This window comes from Narcine bancroftii, chromosome 2, assembly GCF_036971445.1.
Source record: "Narcine bancroftii isolate sNarBan1 chromosome 2, sNarBan1.hap1, whole genome shotgun sequence".
Taxonomy (NCBI): Eukaryota; Metazoa; Chordata; class Chondrichthyes; order Torpediniformes; family Narcinidae; genus Narcine; species Narcine bancroftii.
Window position 1 is genome coordinate 150532545 of NC_091470.1, and position 20987 is coordinate 150553531.

General features: G+C 43.8%; 1 protein-coding gene across 1 annotated transcript in view; it reads right to left on the minus strand.

Moving 5' to 3' along the window:
- Positions 1–14950, minus strand: part of LOC138752965 (uncharacterized) — a 36599-nt gene extending 21649 nt beyond the window's left edge. The window contains exons 1-3 of the mRNA XM_069915565.1: positions 14616–14950; positions 12188–12341; positions 6777–7477 (exon numbers count right to left, since the gene is read on the minus strand). Of these exons, the coding sequence (XP_069771666.1) occupies positions 6777–7477; positions 12188–12341; positions 14616–14950 (1190 nt within the window). The remainder of the gene's footprint in view (positions 1–6776; positions 7478–12187; positions 12342–14615) is intronic.
- Between the last annotated feature and the right edge of the window lie 6037 nt (positions 14951–20987).

The following is a 20987-nucleotide window of genomic DNA, read 5'->3' on the forward strand; positions in this document are numbered from 1 at the left end:
CTAGTTTAGCTGAGTGCCTGTACTCTGCTGTGCAAGCAATGCATCAGAAGTCAAATAAGTCCACATTAAACCCCATGATACAAACACCAGTCAGCTCCAATATGTCAGAGGTAATGTTGCCCACTCCTAGCTGCCTTGAGATTACACGTCACCACATTGTGAAAAGCTGGGGTCTGATACAATGCCAGCCATTTCAGATTTTATCCATAAAGTAGTTAACCCTTGCACATCTACATCAATCACAAAATAGAAATGGACTTTTAACATATAAAATGCATTTCTTTGTGCTCTGATGCCAATAAAACAATTTTAGAACCTTGAACAGAATTCCTTCATCAACTGTGAATCGAAAAAAAATTAACCTTGTGCACCACACAAAATCAGATCCACCTCAACATCTGCTTGGTCACATACATGCAGGAAAGTGACATTATTAGGTGTTCACTCAAAGGCATGGTTGACAGGCAAAACAAGTTACAGAGATCTCTAAATCCATGGAACTTTCACTGAAAATTTAACAGTGGGACCCTCTTAACACAGTGGGCGAAGCAATGTAATAGTTAGAAACTTTAATACACTGTAAGAGTTCCAATGAATGCAGCAGATGCAGAAGACCAAAACTTTAAAGAACAGAATTAAATTTTACTTGTGACTAAAATTAGTTCGCATAGCGGTTACCACCAGCAATTGGGACGGGTTCAAATCCTGCGCTGTCTGTAAGGAGTTTGTACGTTCTCCCCATGCCTGCGTGGGTTTCCTGCAGGTGCTCCGGTTTCCTCTCATCCTTCAAAATGCACTGGGGACTGTAGGCCAATTGACTCGTGGGCCGAAAAGGGCCTGTTACCATGCTGTATATCTAAATTTAACTGTTTAAAAAGTCTAACATCTGAGGCTCACCCAAATGTTTCTCCTTATCTGAACCTGAGCGGTCAATTATGGCAGAAAACTGACTGCGACAAGCATTACTGCAGCACTGGTGGGATGCAGTAAAGTCCTGATTTTACCTGTACACAGCGTGAGTACAGATTGTAAGATGCTAATCCTCTAGAGTGAGAATGATCTCGGATTTGGTCTGTTCTCAGATGTTTTTATGGTATTTCTAGGAGATGATGACATCAGAACAATGTTATATGTTTGTGATCTATGATTATAGTGAAGGGAGGCCTACTTTGAACAAGCAAATGATCCCACCTATATCTTGAAGCCAGGTATTTAGCTGGTCCTACGACTGCTTAGCTTGAGGGCTTAGCAGTTCCACTGTTTCATTCACACCATCTCGGGCAAATCTGCAGAGGTTCACCCATATTCCTGATGTGAACCACACTTTCTAAGCAGGGCACAACAAGGCTTGTACACTGGAATCCTGATAAATCCTGCCACACACTTGAAACTTTCTAGCCCAGAGATATTGAGAAGGGATTCGGCTTCAGTTATCAACACTAGATATTAGCTAACAATTGCACACACTTCCACTGAACAAGGGTTTGTGCCTTTTCTTGAAGGTAGTCTTAAATGTTTCATTGTATTTTAAAATGTTTTATAGCTTAAGTGAAACTCAGAATAAAAGAAATACTATCAGCTATTAAACAATATGATCTTTTTTGTACTTGGTCAAGCATAGAAGAAAAATGATAACTACTTGATTTCCAGGTATCAGGGTCCTCCAAGTGCTGACCATTGTGAAGGGACTCCATGAGCCAGTCCACTCCCTAAAGTCTTATCTACCTGTTAAACAGAGGGAAGTAGCAAAAGACAAAATTAAGGCTCCCAGATGATATGCGGCCTCCCAAGTGCCAGGGTCAGGGATGTCTCTGTTTGAGTTCATAGGATTCTGGAGGGGGGAGGGTGAGCAGCCAGAAGCCGTGGTCTACATGGAGACCAATGTCATAGATACAAATAGGGATGAGGTCCTGAAGAGGGAACATAGGAAGTTAGGAAAGTTAAAAAGCAGGACCACAGGGGTGGTTATCTCAGGATTACTGCCTGTGCCATGCGCCAGAGAGGGTAGCAACAGGAAGTTGTGGCAGATGAATGTGTGGCTGAAGAGTTGGTGCCAGGGTCAGAGATTCAAATTTGTGGATCATTGGGATCTCTTCTGAGGAAGGTCTGGACCTGAACTGGAGGGGGACCAATATTCTGACAGGCATGTCTGCTGTTGGGGAGGGTTTAAACTAGTTTGGCAGGGGGGTGGGAATCAAAGTGTGAGGGCAGAGACTAAGGTAGAAGGACAAAACCATTATGCATGAAAGCTCTGAGTTGGTGAGGAAGGACAGGCAGGGGACAAAACATAAAGATAGCCAGTTAGATGGTTTGAAATGTGTCTATTTCAATGCTAGGAGTATTAGGAATATAGGGGATGAACCTAAGAAGATGGATCAGTACAGGGAACTACGATGTTGTGGCTGTTACTGAAACTTGGCTGGAGGAAGCCAATTGGCTGATGCAGGTACCTGGGTTTAGGCATTTTAAAAAGAATAGGATGAGGGAGGGGGGAGAAGCATTACTGGTTAGGGATAGTATCACACCTATAGAAAGGGAGGACGCTGCAGAGGGAGTGTCCACTGAGTCTGTGTGGGTGGAAGTCAGAAATAGGAAGGTAGCTATCGCTGTGCTGGGAATAGTCTATAGGCTCCCAAATAGCCATCGGGACCCCAAGGAGCAGAGAAGCGGCAGATTTTGGAATGGTGCAGGGAATACAGGGTTGTAATTATTGGTGTTTCAGCTTCCCTAATATTGACTGGCACTTCTTGACTACCAGAGAGATAGATGGGCTGAATTTGTCAGGAGTGTCCAAGAAGGATTCCTGACACAGTATATGGACCAGCCGACGAGAGGAAAGACCGGACTGGAACTGGTTCTGTGGGATGAAACTAGTCAGGGGTTGGACTCTCTGTGGGAGAGCATCTTGGTGAGAGTGACCACAACTCCCTGAGCTTCGACATAGTTATGAAAAAGGATAAAAACAGTCAAACTGGGAAAGTGCTTAACTAGGGAAGAGCTAATTATGAAGGGATGAGGCAGGAACTAGTGAGAATAAATTGGAAACAGATGTTGAAGGGTGAAAGCACAGAAGTAATGTGGAGGAAGTTCAGGGACCACTTGTGCTGGCTTCAAGATAGGTTTGTCCCATTGGGACAAGTAAAAAATGGTAGGAAAAGGGAACCATGGCTGACGAAACAGGTCAGCCAACTAGTGAAGAGGAAGAAGGAACCATATATTAGATATAGGAAGCAAGAAACAGGAAGGGCTCATGAGAAGTATATGGTAGCCAGGAAGGAACTTAAGAAAGTGAGCTCAAAGGGGGCATGAGAAGGCCTTGGCATTAGAATTAAGGCGAACCCCAAGGTGATCTATGCGTATGTGAAGAACAGAAGGATAACAAGAATGAAGGTGGAGCCACTAAAGGATAAGGGAGGCAATATGCCTGGAGGCAGAGGAGGTTGGGGAGGTCCCAAATGAATACTTTATGTCAGCATTCACAAGAGAAAAGGACCTTGGTCACAGTGAGGTCGAAATTGAACAGCCCTGTGGGCTGATCAATGTGAAGATTAAGGAAACGGGAGTGTTGGATCCTCTTAAAAAAGACTGACGTCCCAAGGGCAAGACATGATAAACCTCAGGCTGCTGTGTTAAGTGAGGGAAGAGATAGCTAGGGCAGAAGCTATGATTTTTGCATCCTCTTTGGCCACAGGGGAGGTGCCGGAGGTTTGGAGAATGGGAAACGTAATCCCCTTGTTTAAAAAAAGGTAATAGAGAGAATCCTGGGAATTACAGACAAGTGAGTCATACGTCAGTGGTGTGCAAACTAATGGAGAGGATTCTTAAAGATAGGATCTATGAGCATTTGGAGAAGTCCAGTCTACTCAAGGATAATCAGCAGAGCTTTGTGAAGGGAAGGTCGTGCCTCACGAGGTTTTTGAGGAGGTAACAAAAGAAACTGATGAGGGTAGAGCAGTAGATGTGGTCTACATAGATTTTAGCAAGACATTTGACAAGGTCCCCCACGAGAGACTCATCCAGAAAGACATGAGGTATGGGATCAGTGGAACCTTGGCTGTATGGATAAAAAATTGGCTTGTAGGATGAAAGCTGAGAGTAGTAGTGGAAGGAAAGTATTCTGCCTGGAGGTCAGTGATTCGTGGAGTGTCACAGTGATCTGTTCTAGGACTCCTGATCTTTGTGATTTTTATAAATGACCTGGATGAATGAGTGAATGGATGGGTCAGTAAAGTTTGTGGATGGCACGAAGGTTGAAGGAGTTGTGGATGGAGCTGAGGATTGTCGAAGGTTAAAAGATACAGGATGCAGAAAAGTGGCAGATGGATTTCAATCGAGATAAGTATGAGGTGATATGGAAGGGCAAACCAGAAGGCTATGTACGTGGTTAATGGTCAGTTACTTGAGTGTGGATGAACAGAAGGACCTTAGAGTTCAAACCCATACATCCCTCAAGGTTGTCGCACAGGTTGATAGGATGGTTAAGAAGGCCTACGGGAGGCTGGGATTCATTAATCGGGGGATTTAATTCAGGAGTAGAGGGGTCATGTTACCACTCTCTTTTCTTTGGCTTGGCTTCGCGGACGAAGATTTACGGAGGGGGTAAAAGTCCACGTCAGCTGCAGGCTCGATTGTGGCTGACAAGTCCAATGCGGGACAGGCAGACACGGTTGCAGCGGTTGCAGGGGAAAATTGGTTGGTTGGGGTTGGGTGTTGGGTTTTTCCTCCTTTGTCTTTTGTCAGTGAGGTGGGCTCTGCGGTCTTCTTCTTCAAAGGAGGTTGCTGCCCGCCGAACTGTGAGGCGCCAAGATGCACGGTTTGAGGCGATATCAGCCCACTGGCGGTGGTCAATGTGGCAGGCACCAAGAGATTTCTTTAGGCAGTCCTTGTACCTCTTCTTTGGTGCACCTCTGTCACGGTGGCCAGTGGAGAGCTCGCCATATAACACGATCTTGGGAAGGCGATGGTCCTCCATTCTGGAGATGTGAACCACCCAGCGCACTGGATCTTCAGCAGCGTGGACTCGATGCTGTCGACCTCTGCCATCTCGAGTACTTCGATGTTAGGGATGAAGTCGCTCCAATGAATTTTGAGGATGGAGCGGAGACAACGCTGGTGGAAGCGTTCTAGGAGCCGTAGGTGATGCCGGTAGAGGACCCATGATTCGGAGCCGAACAGGAGTGTGGGTATGACAACGGCTCTGTATACGCTAATCTTTGTGAGGTTTTTCAGTTGGTTGTTTTTCCAGACTCTTTTGTGTAGTCTTCCAAAGGCGCTCCTCACTTAGAGAATCATGTTCAGTTCTGGTCACCTCATTACGGAAAGGTCATTAAAGCTATGGAGAGGGTGCAGAGGAGATTTACTAGGATGCTGCCTGGATGAGAAAACAAGTCTTAAGAGGAAAGGTTAGTAGAGCTGGGACTTTTCACTTTGGAGCTTAGAAGGATGGGAGAAGACTTGATAGAGGTCTACAAGATTATGAGGGGCATAGATAGGATGGATAGCCAGCACCCGTTTCCCGGGGCAGGATCGGCAAACACCAGAGGACATATGTACAAGGTTAAGGGAGGGAAGTTTAGGGGAGACATCAGGGGTAAGTTTTTTTTTTGAGTTGTGGAATGCCTTGCCGGGGATGGTGGTGGAGGCTGAAACATTGGGGGCATTTAAAAGACTCTTAGACAGGCACAAGAATGAAAAGAAAATAGAAGGTTATGCGGTTGGGTGGGTTTAGAACATTTTTTTGGAAGGAATATATGGGTCAGCACTGAGGGTCGAAGGGCTTACACTGTGCTGTATTGTTCTATTTAAATTACCAGGAGTGGGCTCAAGGGAACAATTGGTACAGAAGAAGAAATTTCTTAACTAGCATCCAGAGCGCTGGACAAAATGATAAAGAAATTTAGTTCAAATTCTTTGTCAGTGCCAAACAGCTCATGAATAAATCCTTAACCCTGAAGAAAGAGAAAAATCGCCTTTACCCTGAAGGCAGAGGCAAAAGAAGTTGGATCCTGAAAGTGGATCTGATTATGTCCATTTCACAAAGGCCTTGCAAGGTCCAATTTCTACTCCATTCTGTTATTCAACATGCTTTACATCCTCTATCTGTAAAGTCCTGATCTCACCTATTTAATTAACTCAGATTGGGAAACAAGCACCAGGCCTTAGCCCCACAGAGGAAATCAACGTGAGCCCAGGCATATGTTTACATAACTTTTACTAGCTGAAACAACAGTGGGTTTAACTGAAGCTTGAAACCAGATCAAATGAATGACAGAGATATAGAACAGACCTGAATAAGTAGATGAAAGAATTCCCTGAATAGTCCAAAGTATGGTAAAGAAAAAAAAATGAGAATGTGGATAGAGTTCTCAGACCATCTTCTCTCTTTACCCCCATTTCCTTCAACCAATAAACAGATTCCTTTGAACTAAATAAAATCTGAATAACTTCAAAATGACACACAGGAATTATAAAAATACAGTACAACCCCTGTTACCTGGAATTCAAGCAACCGGCCAAAAAAGAAAAAAAAAAGAAAATAAATAGGTAAAAAATACAGAAGTTTAAACTTGGTGCTCCTTGCTGTTAGATCGCCAATCCAAGCAACCTCAAGCCAATGGAAAATTCACATATCTGGCATCTACCAATCTCCATAGGTACCGGATACCAAGAGTTTTATTATATCACATTTCATAAACAATGGCAAAACTGAAAGCATTGGATATAGGAAATTTGTTGATGAAAAGGAAAATCAAAAATTAATTCAAAGCAACACCTACCCTGCAGGAAACTGAACAAGGCACATGGGACAGCTCTCCAGGTCCAACCTTCCTTCCATCTCTGCGTCAGACCTCCCTTCAGTGGCAGCTTCCTCAACACTCATCAGGCTGGCGTCACGAGGCTGGTTGTCAGGAAAGTAGCCCTGGCTTTGCCCAGCAACAATATTATCACCCTCTTCTCCACACCATGTCCCTTCTGCAAGCATTGTGTGCTGTTTTATGTTCCCTTTTCTGGGCTTCTTTGGTTCTTGACCAATCCTCCAAAGGGACATGGTGGCAGCAGTAGATTTGTGTCCCATGGCAAGCTGTGCATCCACTGGATCAAGGTCCTCCCACTTTCTCACAGCAGGCCCTGCAGAACACCTCACTGGATCTGCTTCATAGGAATTGTCCAATATTACATTTTCCAGATACTTCTTTGACTGTACGTCATCATTCTCCTTTGTGAAAAGATACTTTGATGACTCTTTAAAAGATGATTCATCTTTGTTCTTCAATGTCTCTGACAGAGGATGTTGAGATCTACCTTCATGAACCTCAGTGGAATCCATCCTTCTACCCCCATGACTGCAGGGCAACTCAGATCTGCTCTTTCCTTCCAGAGCCAATGTGGGCAATGTGGGTGGAAATGGAGTCCACACAAAACTCTTATTACCAACAGAAATGGCTTCAGTGGCAACAGATTCAATATGTTTGGGGACCTATCAAGAAAGAACATTAAAAACACAGTTCAGTGTCCACAAAATATAAATGGTATTATGGGGTGGGGGTGGGAGAAATACCAAACCTCTTTCTTGAGCCAAGCCATATCCATCCCTTGTCTTGTCAGATGTATCCATTCTAAATATAATAGTGCAGTGCCAGTGATCAGGACTTGGGTTCAAATCCCACTCTGCCTGTAAGGAGTTTGTATGTCCTCTCCACGTCTGCTTGGGTTTCCTCCAGGGCTCCAGTTTCCTCCCACCATTCAAGACATACCGAGGGTTGTAGGTCAATTAAGTATAATTGGGTGGCACGGGCCCGCGGACCAAAAGGGCCCGCGGACCAAAAGGGCCTGTTACTGTGTTGTATGTCTAATTTTTTTTTAATTACTCCATTCCTTCCGTTCTTAAATGAATAAAGATCATCACAACGAAGTGTCTTCAGTGGTTGCTATTATCTTATATAAACACCACCCAGACAGTTAGCCTTGGGAACAGTGACTTTACCTGTGATACATTCCCATGACGAACTGCCACCTGCTATAGACCGTGAGGATTGCATTAATTGTACACACTCTCTCTAGTGGCGTCAGCAGCCCAACAGGAAACAAGATGGAATGTGGCGTTCTATTGCTTTACCACTAAAGTTCTCTTAAGAACAGGTTAAAGGAAAACAAGAACATTTCCGAACCATTTGAAACTTCAGCTGCTCTCCAAGAAAACAGCTTCCAACGTGTAAAACAGCTTGTATTGTTTTAACAGATGTGCTGGTTGATCAAATAATAAAGAAAAGGCCTAAATATTCAGAGCTTGCACATTTCCTGAATTTGATATCAGCTCCCTGCAGATCACTAGAAACTTGTGTGGACGCAGCAAACAAATGCTGTGGCAACATGAGCAGGTCAGAGGCAATGACATCACCTTCGGTCCTCCCCGAAGAGGTTCTGTTGGCCACAAGGTGGGAATGTGATGGAGTGCAGCTTAATGTCATCCTGGAAATGATAGCTGTTCTATTGGCACAACACTCAGCAAATAAATATTCAGTTTAATTCATGCCACAGCTCAAGCAATACGCACAAGGGTAGATATTCCATACAAGGACATTTGAGAACAAAAGAATTTTGAATGACAGAGAAGGCTCTCAATGGGGTCCAGGGCGACTTGGTGCTGAGTCCGGCAGAGGCAGAGTTCTGAGAGGGAGCTGCAGACTGTTACGGATTGAAGAACTGGTACCTGACTGAGGAAGTTTCAAGGCCAGGTTTTTATATTTAATAGATCTCTTTGGTCAGAGCAGCAGGGTCTGCACAAAAAGGGCCTCCATGGCTGCCATGCTGTTCCTCAGCTTCATTCTCCATCTCCTTCTGGAGATTTTCATGAGCTGGGATTTCCTGTTGCCCACAGAGCCAACTGTTGTGGTCAGTCCAAGCCGGCCTGGGCATGCACTCAGTGCAGGCCCTATGCAAATGTTGCCTTAGGATAGGCCTGGGGATGCTTAATTCTGATAGACACAGACAAGCCATAAAAGCAACTCACTAATACAGATGCTGTGCATTACATTGATATATACGGACAACATGCTTCATACAAAACCATGAAGAACAACACATTATTGAAATGTCATTTTCTGCATTCGCACTTGGACTCCTTCCTTCCTGATCTTGATGCAGCCAGTGACGAACATGGTGAAAGGTATCACCAGGATACCTTTGATAAATGCTTCACACAACTAATGCATTGGGTCTGTAAGGGCGATTCTGAGCTTCCAGTCTGTCATCACTCCGATCTCCATGCCTCTTCCACTCTGGCCCTGGATTCCTACTCTGCTTCAAGGATAAGCATTGAAATCTCAGGGAACAGCATCTCGTCTTGCAACATGTTATATCTTCTAGTCCCAAGAATAAGCTCAAACGTTTCATGTAATTGCACTTCAACCCTTTTACTTCATATTCCAGGCATTTGCATTCCCCCATTTCCCACCCCCACCCGCCCCCACTTTTTTGCCAGTAACTTTGTGAATTGTCTTCTGTATTTTGTCCTTTTCTGGAACTACCCTTTGTTATTCATTAAATGGCTGAACCATCTTCTTTTAATTTTATCCACTAACCTTTAAGTCTTTTGATATTTCCTATCCTGAAGCCTATCATAGGTGCTCTCCCTCCTCTTTAACTTACTGCCACATTAATAAAATGTACAGATGCTGTCTATTCTTCTAGCACTGTCTGCTTTATTTCAGGTTAAAGATCCTTCTCATCTAAAAGGTCAAAGGTTAAAAGTCAAAAGGTTCAAAGGTTTCTTTTAATGTCCTGTAATAATTCATTTAAAATATAACATGCATGATATACTTCAACTTTTGTCTGCCATTAAGCAAACTGAGTCCCTTCAGAGACTCCGGTGCTCCTCAGCCTCTACATCCGCACACTCCAGTTCAAAGCATCAGCAACTGAGCTCCAGGTCCATGAAACAATCAGGAAGTCTTCAGTGCCCGAGGCCCTTTGGGAGCCCTTCTTACCCTCAGCACCCTATTGAATCCAGGTTCTGATACTAGCTCCCCTGAACCAGTCTCCAGCAGCCCGCAGCCTATGCAGGTCCTTCAACAGCAAGTTGGCAACAGCCTGCAGGCTGTGAGTCCTTCAGCTGTTGAGACCCTCACTGGCCCGCTACTATGATTGTCATCCTGTTGGGTCATCTCTCCCAGGCTTCTCCTTATCAATTGGGGGGGGGGGGGGGGGGGGGGGAAAGAGAGGGGCCTGTTTCTGCTCCCCTGTGCCAGTCTGCTGCTCCCCTGGTTTCAGGGACCTGGAGCTTGTTAGGGGTGCCAGGCAATGCTCATATGGTACGTTGCCCAACACAGGCACCACCATCTTGAGTCTTGAGTACAGATCCGATGGTTGCAGGATTTTTTTAAAAAACACACCATTGGGTCCTTTAACAGGCCGTCAGTAATAAGACCCCACAGAGCAGCGCTGTGTTTCTGCTCTGCCTGGTCCAAACTAGCAGCACTGCTGGTGTTACAGCAGCTCTGGCAGTGCCACCAATTTTTCTTATATCTAGCACAATATAGGAATGCTCTGCAACAGTGCTTTTATGAGGGCACCATTTTGCTGTCAGCAGAACTAGTGCTTCAGTTTCATGGACCCATGTTCAATGCTGACCTCTGGGTGCTCTCCCTTTGACTCCATGCATTGACACTAGGGGGCGCCAGTTTCTTCCCACATCTCACAGACATGCAGGTTGGTGGGTTAATTAGCCAATGTAAACTGTCCCTGGTTTCAGTGGGTGGTGCAATGTTAGGGGATGAGGAGTGATTGGGAATACAAGGAGAATAAAAGGGTATTCGTGCTAGGTGATGTAGATGGTACGTGATTGTCACCACAGTCTCAATTGTCCAAAGTGCTTTCTCATTCTATGTCTCCATGATTGCAAGTCCTTCGGCCTTTTTTTTTTAAGCACTTACATGCTTCGCCCCTTGGAACCTCCTCTTCCCACTAGATTTTTTTCCTCACCAACATAAATGTGGTAAGACTGCAGTGCTTTGCTGAAACCAATGGCTTATTAAAAATGAAGTTCTTGAATTTAGTGCATGTCATTCACCTTAGACCTTAGACAAGTTTATATGCTAATCTATTTTCTCTTTCAGGCCTCTTACTGGAAAATGGTAGGAAGAGCAACAGCATTTCTGGTGGCCCCTCTGCCTTGACTGTGGCTATACTTTGTAAGGAGTTTGAGGAGACAGTATGTCATCAAAGACTTTCAAAAACTTCTACAGGTGTACAGTGGAGAGCATCACTGTCTGGTACGGAGGACTAGGAAAATCTCCAGAGGGTTGTTAACTTGGCCTGAGACATCACAGGCACCAGTCTTCACTCCATCAAGGACATCTACATGAGGCGGTGTGTTAAGAAAGCAGTCTCTATCCTCAAGGAGCCCCACCACCCAGGCCATGCCCTCTTCGCTCTGCTACCATCAGGAAAAAGGTGCAGGAGCCTGAAGACAAGCACTCAGCCACACAAGGACAGCTTTTCCCCTCTTCCATCAGATTTCTGAATGATCAATGAACCAAAGACACTGCTTTACTTTAACTTTTATGTGCACTATTTTTTTTAATTTATTTTGTAAAGAGATTTATATAAACGTTTGCACTGTGATGCTGTCGCAAAACATAGAATTTCGTGACATGTTCATGACAAGAAATTCTGATTCTGACTTCACACGTATACATTTCCCAACAAGGATTTCTGAACTGCAATGAAAAAGGAGAATCTTTAACCTTGATATATCTAAGATCACCAGGAGAACCACAATTAGCATCTTCGCCAGTAACAATCAAAGGCTGAGCACAGAGCTGGAAACTCTGTGGGACTTTTTGGTCTGTGTGGTTCAGAGTTCATTTTACAGCTTTGGTATCTGTTAGTTGACTGTGCAGTTAAATAGCACAAAGCCTAGAAATAAGGGCTGTACATTTTCCCAAATCAATGGTGAAAGAAATATTAATTTTTTGTTACCTTCCCAAAAACTCATAATTAAAGTGCAAATGTAAGCACACTGGCTACAGATGGCCTTGGAAAAGCCAAAAGTAAATTGGCAAGCAATCTTTCAACCACATAAATGTGAGATGTTCGAATACCTGGAGTAAACATCAAAGATCAGGCACCCCACCTGAATCAAGAAATTAAATAGAATGCCAATTCTTCACATGGAATTATACAGTACCTTCTCGGATTTCAAGGGAAAGTCTGGCACTGACATAGTCTTCCAGTCCGATCTTTTCATGTCTGGAAACAAAGATTTCATCAAAAGAGCCCAAATGTGGTCAGGCTCATTCATGCTATTGTCCTCGAGCCAAGTGAAAACAGTAGCTGGCAGCCTTCAAATGCAAAAGATATTTGTGTTAGTTATAATTGTCACTTCATTTAAAATTGTTAACTTTCACTTTTTCTGCAGAAAGTGTTTTCTCACTCACTAACTTGCTAGTCAACACAGCTGTTTCCCTCTTGCCCAAGTGGTCATTATTCATATTTGAAGTCAACATAATATCCAACTACATTGGGCCAAACTTGATCGCATTCACCTTACATCCAAGTTGGAAGTTGCTGGAAAGTCTCTGATATTTCTTTCCATTTTAGAGAAATTGTAGCAGTGAGAACCTCAACCCACTTCTCCTTCCTCATTATTATGAGAATCAGCTCTGCAGCTCTCTAGTGCCTTAAACAAGCCTCTCACAACACTGTCAGCTTAATTCAAGTTCATTACGCACCCACTTTCAGAACCAGATGATTTTGGGATAAGTTCCACTCTCAGATTTGCAAACCAACAGATGCAAAAACAAAACTTGGATGTCGCAGGGATGAAAGTAAGGCCATTTCTTTCTCTTGGAGAACAAAATTGAGATGGAAATTGCAGTGTAACAATGTCAGATTCCCTGTCCTTGGAATGACACATCTCAACAAAGGCCCTCTGCTGATTTTGACTGTTTACAAGTACAGGCCATTGCTTATGCAATGTATCTTCAGAAGCTTATATATTTCACAAATAAGAATTGGATTTGATCATGAAGTTTTACTATGGATCTTGTGCATATTTTCCCCAAAGACAGGAACACAAAAACTATCCAAAGTGAAAACACCATCAAATGTTAGAAAACACAAAAAAAGACTGCACTTGTTGGAATCTTGAGCCAACAAATTCAGTTGGTCAGGCAGCATCCATGGTCAGTCATCATTTCAAATGGAGACCAAAGTACCAAGGGATATATCCAGTATATTAGGTTGGGGGGGGTGGGGGGGGGGCAGGTGAAACCAAGACAGAAAGTAAGTATTGGACAGAAAGTAAGAGGAGTCAGAAAAACAAACTCAGGAACCGGTAAAGATATGAAAACAGTGGAACCAAAGAAATCAGGGTAACTTAAAAAGAGAAAAAAATAATATTCATGGTATTGGGTTACCATGAAATAATATTCATGGTATTGGGTTAAGACTGTCCAGGAGGAATATGATGTGTTTTCCCTCAGGATTACATTTTGCTTGACCTAAGCACTGGAAGATTTGTTGCTGTGGGATCAATGAAGGGAATGGAAATGGTTAGCAATTATGGTGCTGGGGCCACTGTTTTGTGCCATCCATATTAATGATCTGGATGATAATGTGGTAAATTGGATAAGCAAGTTTGCAGATGAGACAAAGATTGGATGTGTTGTGGACAGTGAGGAAGGCTTTCAAAGCTTGCAGAGGTATCTGGTCCAGCTGGAAAAATGGCATATGGCAAAGTGTGAGGTGTTGCAATTTGGAAGGGAAAACACCGTAAATGGTAGGGCACTGAGGAATGCAGTAGGACAGAGGGATCTGGGAATACAGGTACATAATTCCCTGAAAGTGGCATGACAGATGGATAGGGTTGTAAAGAGAGCTTTTGGCATGTTGGCCTTCATAAATCAAAGTACTGAGTATAGGAGTTGGGATATTATGGTAAAAGACATTGTTGAGGCCAAATTTGGAGTATTGTGTGCAGTTTTGTTCACCTAAATACAGGAAAGATATCAACAAGATAGAAAGATTTACTAAGATGTTGCTAGGACTTCAGGACCTGAATTATAGGGAAAGGTTAAACAGCTGAGGACTTTATTCCCTGGAGCATTGAAGAATGAGGGGGAGATTTGATAGAGGTATTTAAAATTATGAGAGATCTAGACATAGTAAATGTAGGTCGGCTTTTTCCACTGAGGGTAGGTGAGATACAAATCAGAGGACATGGGTTAAGGGTGAAAGTGGAACTTCTTCACACAGAGTGGAATGAGCTGCCAGCTGAAGTGGTGAATGTGGGCTCAATTTTAATGTTTAAAGAAGAATTTGGACAGGTATGGGGAGCTATGATCAGAGTGGAGATCAGTGAGACTAGGAGAATGTTTGTCAGACCAGAAGGGCCTGATTCTCTGCTGTAATATTCCAAGGTTTTAACTGAGAGTTCATACGTGGTATTGAATTGGCACGGAGACTGCCACAGAAATAGGCCGTTCAGCCCATCAGAAATGCACAAAATGAAGCCTGGTGCTGATGAGTGCAGAGGTCGGCAGGGACGTGACGGACCGAACAGCCGGTTGGGCCTTTGGGCGGGGACGAGGGGAACCTGGCACCCGCTCACTTACTCCTCGCTTTCAGCCGCGGGTCTCCACGGCGTGGAGCTGGGCTCCCGGGGCTGGCCGACCCCTCTTCTCCGCTTCAACTTCAGCTTCCGTTCCTCAGCCATGGTCACGACCCTCGGGGTCCCGGTCCGGCTGGGTCCGCCTCTCGGGGTCCGGGCTGCGACCGGTCCGGCTGGGTCCGTCCCTCGGGGTCCGGGCTGTGACCGGTCCGGCTGGGTCCGTCCCTCAGGGTCCGGGCTGTGACCGGTCCCGTCTGGTTGAATCCGGGTTTTGAAGTTCCCGCCACACGAACCGCTCAAATATTTTACTTCTCCCAGCGGAAAGGGTTCAATCCGCATCATAAAAGATCACGTTAAACCCTGCCCACCACAGGAGACTGCTGTAAAGGCTGAAGGTAACTTCCTCGTTTGAAATCATCTGGTTTCAATGTTGTTCAACCTGAAGAACATTGGAAGTTGCACCTAAGTCCTAGAGTCAGGACCAAGGGGTGGTCTGTGGCCAAGCACTGGTTCCTCTCATGGACTCCCTACCTCTGTGAATGAAAAGCTGGATTGTTTTCACCTGTGAACTGTGAACAAACAAAAGAGGGAAGATAAAAACTAGAGGGCACAGGGTAAAAATGAAAGTTTTGGGGGAACTTCTTCACAGAGAGTGGTGGGAGTGTGGAACAAGCTGTCAGCTGAATTGGAAAATGTGGCTCAATTTTGACATTTAGGAAAAATGTGGACAGGTACACAGATGGGAGGGTATTGGAAGGATATGATGTGGGTGCAGGTCAAGGGGATTAGGCAAAATAATAGTTTGGCACTGCCGCATACCACCTCATTCAGGAACAGCTGCTACCCTTCCACCATCAGCAACAAACTCAATCAAGGATTCTTATTTTTGCTTTCTCTGCACAATTAATAATCAGTTCGCTTACATTTATTTGTTTACCTGTGTATGTTGAGTACAGTTTTCTTTTGCACTGCCTTGCCTGCAGGAAAAAGAATCTCAGGTGTGGTGAACTGCTGTTCATTAATCTGGCTCTGCCCCATCCTGTGGTTACTCCCTCTTGACCCAGTATAAAGGCTCCAACACCATAACCTAGTGGTTCTCAACCTTTTTCTTTCCACTCACATACCACGTTAAGTAATCCTTATGCCATCAATGCTCTGTGATTAGTAAGGGATTTCTTCAGGTGTATGTGAACGGGAAGGGAAGGTTGAGAATCACTGCTCTAGACCCAATTGTTACTGAAATATTTTGCTTGAGAAAAATTGTCATTGGCCCACTTCCTTTGGAGTTATGAAACTGTGCATATAACAAGTCAATTAGGTACGATTAAAACAGTGGTTTTCAAAGTTTTTCTTTCCACTCACATACCACCTTAAGCAATCCCTTACTAATCACAGAGCACCTTTGGCATAGGGAATACTTAAAGTGGCATGTGACTGCAACCCTTCCCCAGAAAGCCTGGGTCACAGCACAGGATGACCTTCAAGTTTATTGTAAATAAAAGCCTATAGTTCCCTAACTCTAGTCTTTCAAGTTATTGACAACACATCATCAGGGTTGTATGTGATGTCAAGTATGTACTTTGACAATAATTCTGAATCTGAGTGGAAGGGCTTAAGGGCCTGTTTCTGTGCTGCTGTTCTATGGTTCCAGGTGGATTCTGAACATCTGACATGGGCAATGCTGGCAATATTCAACTCTGACTATCTGAAATGGTCAGGACTGGGCCCATTTCAGATAAATGTTTTTTTCAGAGATCCGGTCATTTTTTAAAAAAACAGCCCAGTAGCAACAGCAAATCACTTGTAATCGTGTTTAAACAACAACAGAAAAAAAATCAAGGGATTTTTAATGCTTTTTAAGCATTGCTTAATTCTCACCAAAAAAAAAGATGCTGGCCACTGCTGATCACCAACACCTCCCCACCAAGGCCCCACTTGTGCTGGGAGCCCTCATCCCCGGTCAGTTTGGCTCTGAAAAATTTCAGATTACTAAAAATTTTGGAGAATCTGATTTTGAAAAATCAGGAGTTGTACTGTATAGGCATTGGCGGGCCTTCTTCGTGATTACATCAACATGGAGGCTCCAGGACAAATCCTCTGAGATGTTGACACCCAGGAATTTGAAGTTCTTGACCCTCTCTACTGCTGACCCCTCGATGAGGGCTGGTTCATGTTTTCCTGATTTCCTTCTGAAGTCCACCATCATCTTCTTGGTTTTGCTAACGTTGAGTGCAAGGTTGTTGTTGTGATACCACTCTACTAGCTGATCTATCTCCCTCCAGTATGCTTTCTCATTGCCATCTATGGTTCTGCCAACAACAGTGGTATAATTGGCAAATTTGTAGATAGAATTTGGCCTGGCTTTTGTGGATTCATTGGAGGTGACTCTTTTGGAAGTTAGGCAAAACCTGTGAATATTCCAGCCATTTATCGAGATGAAGGCTTTTATTGTGTTATCATGTGTACAAATATTGTACTGTTTTACAACGCCCCCCCCCCCCCCCCACCCTCTCCACTGCTGCTCCCACAGCTAAAACACTTTCCCACTCCAACATGCATTACTGTTCAATCATAGATTAAATAGGGGCCAAAGCACAGACTGAAATCATAAAGTGTATTTTATGTTTTTGTGTAGTCAGTAGGAGAGAAGTATAGAACAAACCAACTAAACTGATAAACTTTGAACAGAGTCCTAAGGGGCCCATAACCAATACAAGGTTGAGATTGGCTGGGTGTGCCCATCCTCCAGTGGCATTGCTGACACTGAAAATTCAACAGATGAGAGAACGTAATTAGTTAAAAATCAGAACTCCTTTTTTTTTCCTTAAATTTTTGGAATTCACCAACCAAGACTGCTGTGGAAGCTCAGTTGTAGAGAACACTGAAGGCAGAAAAGGATGGGTGTTTGAATATTAAGGTTTATGGGATTGGTGCAGGAAAATGACACTGACATTAGAAAATCAGTGATGAGAAGGTGCCACAAACTGGAGAGATGAATGGCCTACTCTGCTTGTGTTCTTGTGATTACACTAGTATGGGGACAGGCGCACATTGGTAATAAAAAGCATCAAAAAGACCAGCAGAATTAAATTTTCTTTTTCAATATCTTTATTGAAATTGAAATTCACATTAAAAAAAACCCAGAGTACATAAGAATACATATTAAAAGTCAAAAAATAGAAAAGTACATAATACACTGCTCTCAAAACTTCATCCACAGGACCCCTCATTCTTAATCAATTTATAATAAGGTAATATTTTATTATAAAAAGAAAATCTAATCCAACAACCAAAACCGAAAAGAAAAAAGAGAAAAAAGTTCCCTGTCACAGAAATAAATTACCCTATTAGCCAACATCTCTGCATTAATACCAAATCAAAGATTTTGAAAGTAATTCAAAAAGGGTCCCCATAGTGTTCGAAAATTTAAATTCAAATCAGATATTGAGCGTCGAACCTTCTCTAAATTTCTTCTTTGGCTTGGCTTCGCGGACGAAGATTTATGGAGGGGGTAAAAAGTCCACGTCAGCTGCAGGCTAGTTTGTGGCTGACAAGTCCGATGCGGGACAGGCAGACACGGTTGCAGCGGTTGCAGGGGAAAATTGGTTGGTTGGGGTTGGGTGTTGGGTTTTTCCTCCTTTGCCTTTTGTCAGTGAGGTGGGCTCTGCGGTCTTCTTCAAAGGAGGTTGCTGCCCGCCAAACTGTGAGGCGCCAAGATGCACGGTTTGAGGTGTTATCAGCCCACTGGCGGTGGTCAATGTGGCAGGCACCAAGAGATTTCTTTAGGCAGTCCTTGTACCTTTTCTTTGGTGCACCTCTGTCACGGTGGCCAGTGGAGAGCTCGCCATATAACACGATCTTGGGAAGGCGATGGTCCTCCATTCTGGAGACGTGACCCATCCAGCGCAGCTGGATCTTCAGCAGCGTGGACTCGATGCTGTCGACCTCTGCCATCTCGAGTACTTCGACGTTAGGGATTAAAGCACTCCAATGGATGTTGAGGATGGAGTGGAGACAACGCTGGTGGAATTTAAATTTAAACATGACATAACATCACGTAGCCATTGAGCATGAGTAGGTGGAGTAACATCCTTCCATTTACTTAAAAAGGACAGAAAAAGTTTGAAATCCTTCCAGAAAATCCCAAGATTTGGACATGCCCAAAACACATGAATGAGTGAAGCATCTCCATTACTGCATCTATCACAATGAGAAGGCAGACCCGCATAAAAACGAGATTGATTAACTTTGGGCATGTGGGCCCTACGGACTAAAATTAAATGTTAAGGTGAATTTTTCATATCCATTAGGTTAGTTGATCTCAATCGGAATGGGCTCCTGAGTGAGGGAGGGGAAGAAAATCACACACAGTTCCCAAATCATATGGGCAATTCTCTTCTGGAACAAATTTCAGATTTATTATCAGAGAACATACATGGCATCACACACAACCCTGAGATTCTTTGTCCTGCGGGCCAGGCAGGGCCAGTACTACCATTAGGCCAACTAGGCAGCTGCCTAGGGCACAGACCCCTGAGGGGTGCTGTTGAAGAGAGATTCCAACCGCTCCGGCACCTCTGCGACATGAATGATGTGGTTCCGACTAATGTGCTATAAGCACGCGCTTTAGTCTGGTAAGGCGGAGGGAGGAAGTGGTATAGCTCGTGTCGAACATCACATCAGGTACTACACCCACTGCTCAGACAAGTCAGCACCCCCTCCCCCCACCAACAACCCTCTCCCCCGCTCAGCCTGGTCATCACCCCCCCCCCCCCCCCCACCATGCTTAGCCAGCCTAGGGCACAAAAGTCTGGCACTGGTTCTGGGGCCAGGAAGAATTACCACTTATTGGCAGTGCAAAAAATACCTGACTCAACTTACAGATGTAAACAAATAAAGAAAATATAAACAAACTGACTGTGCAATACAGAGAAAAAATCAATAAAGTGCAAAATAAGAGTTATTAAATGAGTCTGTGATTGAGTTTGTTGTTGAGGAGTCTAATGGTGGATGGTGGTGTGAGTCTTGTGGCACCTATACCTCCTTCCTGATGGTAGCAGTGAGATCAGAGCATGTGCTGGGTGGTGTGGATCCCTGATTATTGCTGCTGCTCTCCAATTACAGTGTTCTCTGTAGATTTTCTCAATGGTGGGGAGGGTTTTGCCCATGATGTCCTGGGCTGTGTCCACTACCTTTTCCAGGGCTTTACGCTTAGGGGTATTGGTGTTCCCACACCAGACCATGATGCAGCCGGTCAGCACACTTTCCACCACACGTCTGTAGAAATTTGCCAGGGTTTCCAATGTCATTCCAAACCTCTGCAGACTCCAGAGGAGCATGTGTATGTGTATGGGGAAAGTTAAATAGGCTCCCAGCACTAAAAATTTGTATTTATGGATGTAAGCATTCCAGAAGATTGTTTCGCATAAAGAGCTGCAGCCCCACAAAGAGTAAACAGATTCAAAGCCCACAAACCTTCAGAAAAAGACTCTGAACTTTTGCAAGCTCCAATATAGCTCATGAATTATGACTGTCTAATTGAGACAGTACAATACAGCACTGGTTTTTATATCATAATACTTAGATATAATCCTTTTGGATGGCTCTCAGGTTTGCAGGAGTTGTTGGCATATAATCAGGGTTTCTGTGATATCTCACATTGTCCTCACAGTTCACATGTCTGACATTCTCATTAATATTATGAATAGTTTTATTTCTTAGAACTCTGGATCAAATCCTTCAGGTAAACCTGCATATTGTTCCCCAGATGCCAATCACCTTGAGAATTGACAAGACCATAATATCAGAAAGAAAATAATTAGCTTGACTTAGATCAAAGTTCTAAAATCTTGTCGACTATGAAATCCCTACAGGAACAAGCAGACTGAATGACAAGTTCAAATTAAGGGAGTGAACCAATTGAACAGTGATGCTCAGAAATTTAATCACACATTTTTCGCCTTTATGTGAGTGAGCATTGATTTTTTTTAAAGTGTGAAATACATTACTGGATCTTTTCAGCTTGTTTCAATTAATTTCAGCAATTGGACTGCAATGTTAAGCATGAGTCAGTCGCACAATTTCCCCTCTTCTCCTTGCACTCCATTAGCCACCTTCACTTCCCCCTTTCACGAATCCCCAATAAGCCACTAAGATGTTTGTTGCATTCTTGAGCTGTTCAAGTCTCCCTTTGTGTTCATGATTTAGAGTTTGGATTCATTGTCAGAGTACATACATGATACTGAAGATATCTGCTACAAGCTATTGGCTCTGTGGAGCCTGTAGCGTAGGAGAGGTTATAGCTGCAAGCAGGTTAGCTCGGAAAGAACACATTGTTCCCAGAAAGAACGACTCAAAACCCAGTTGAGTGTCGTTA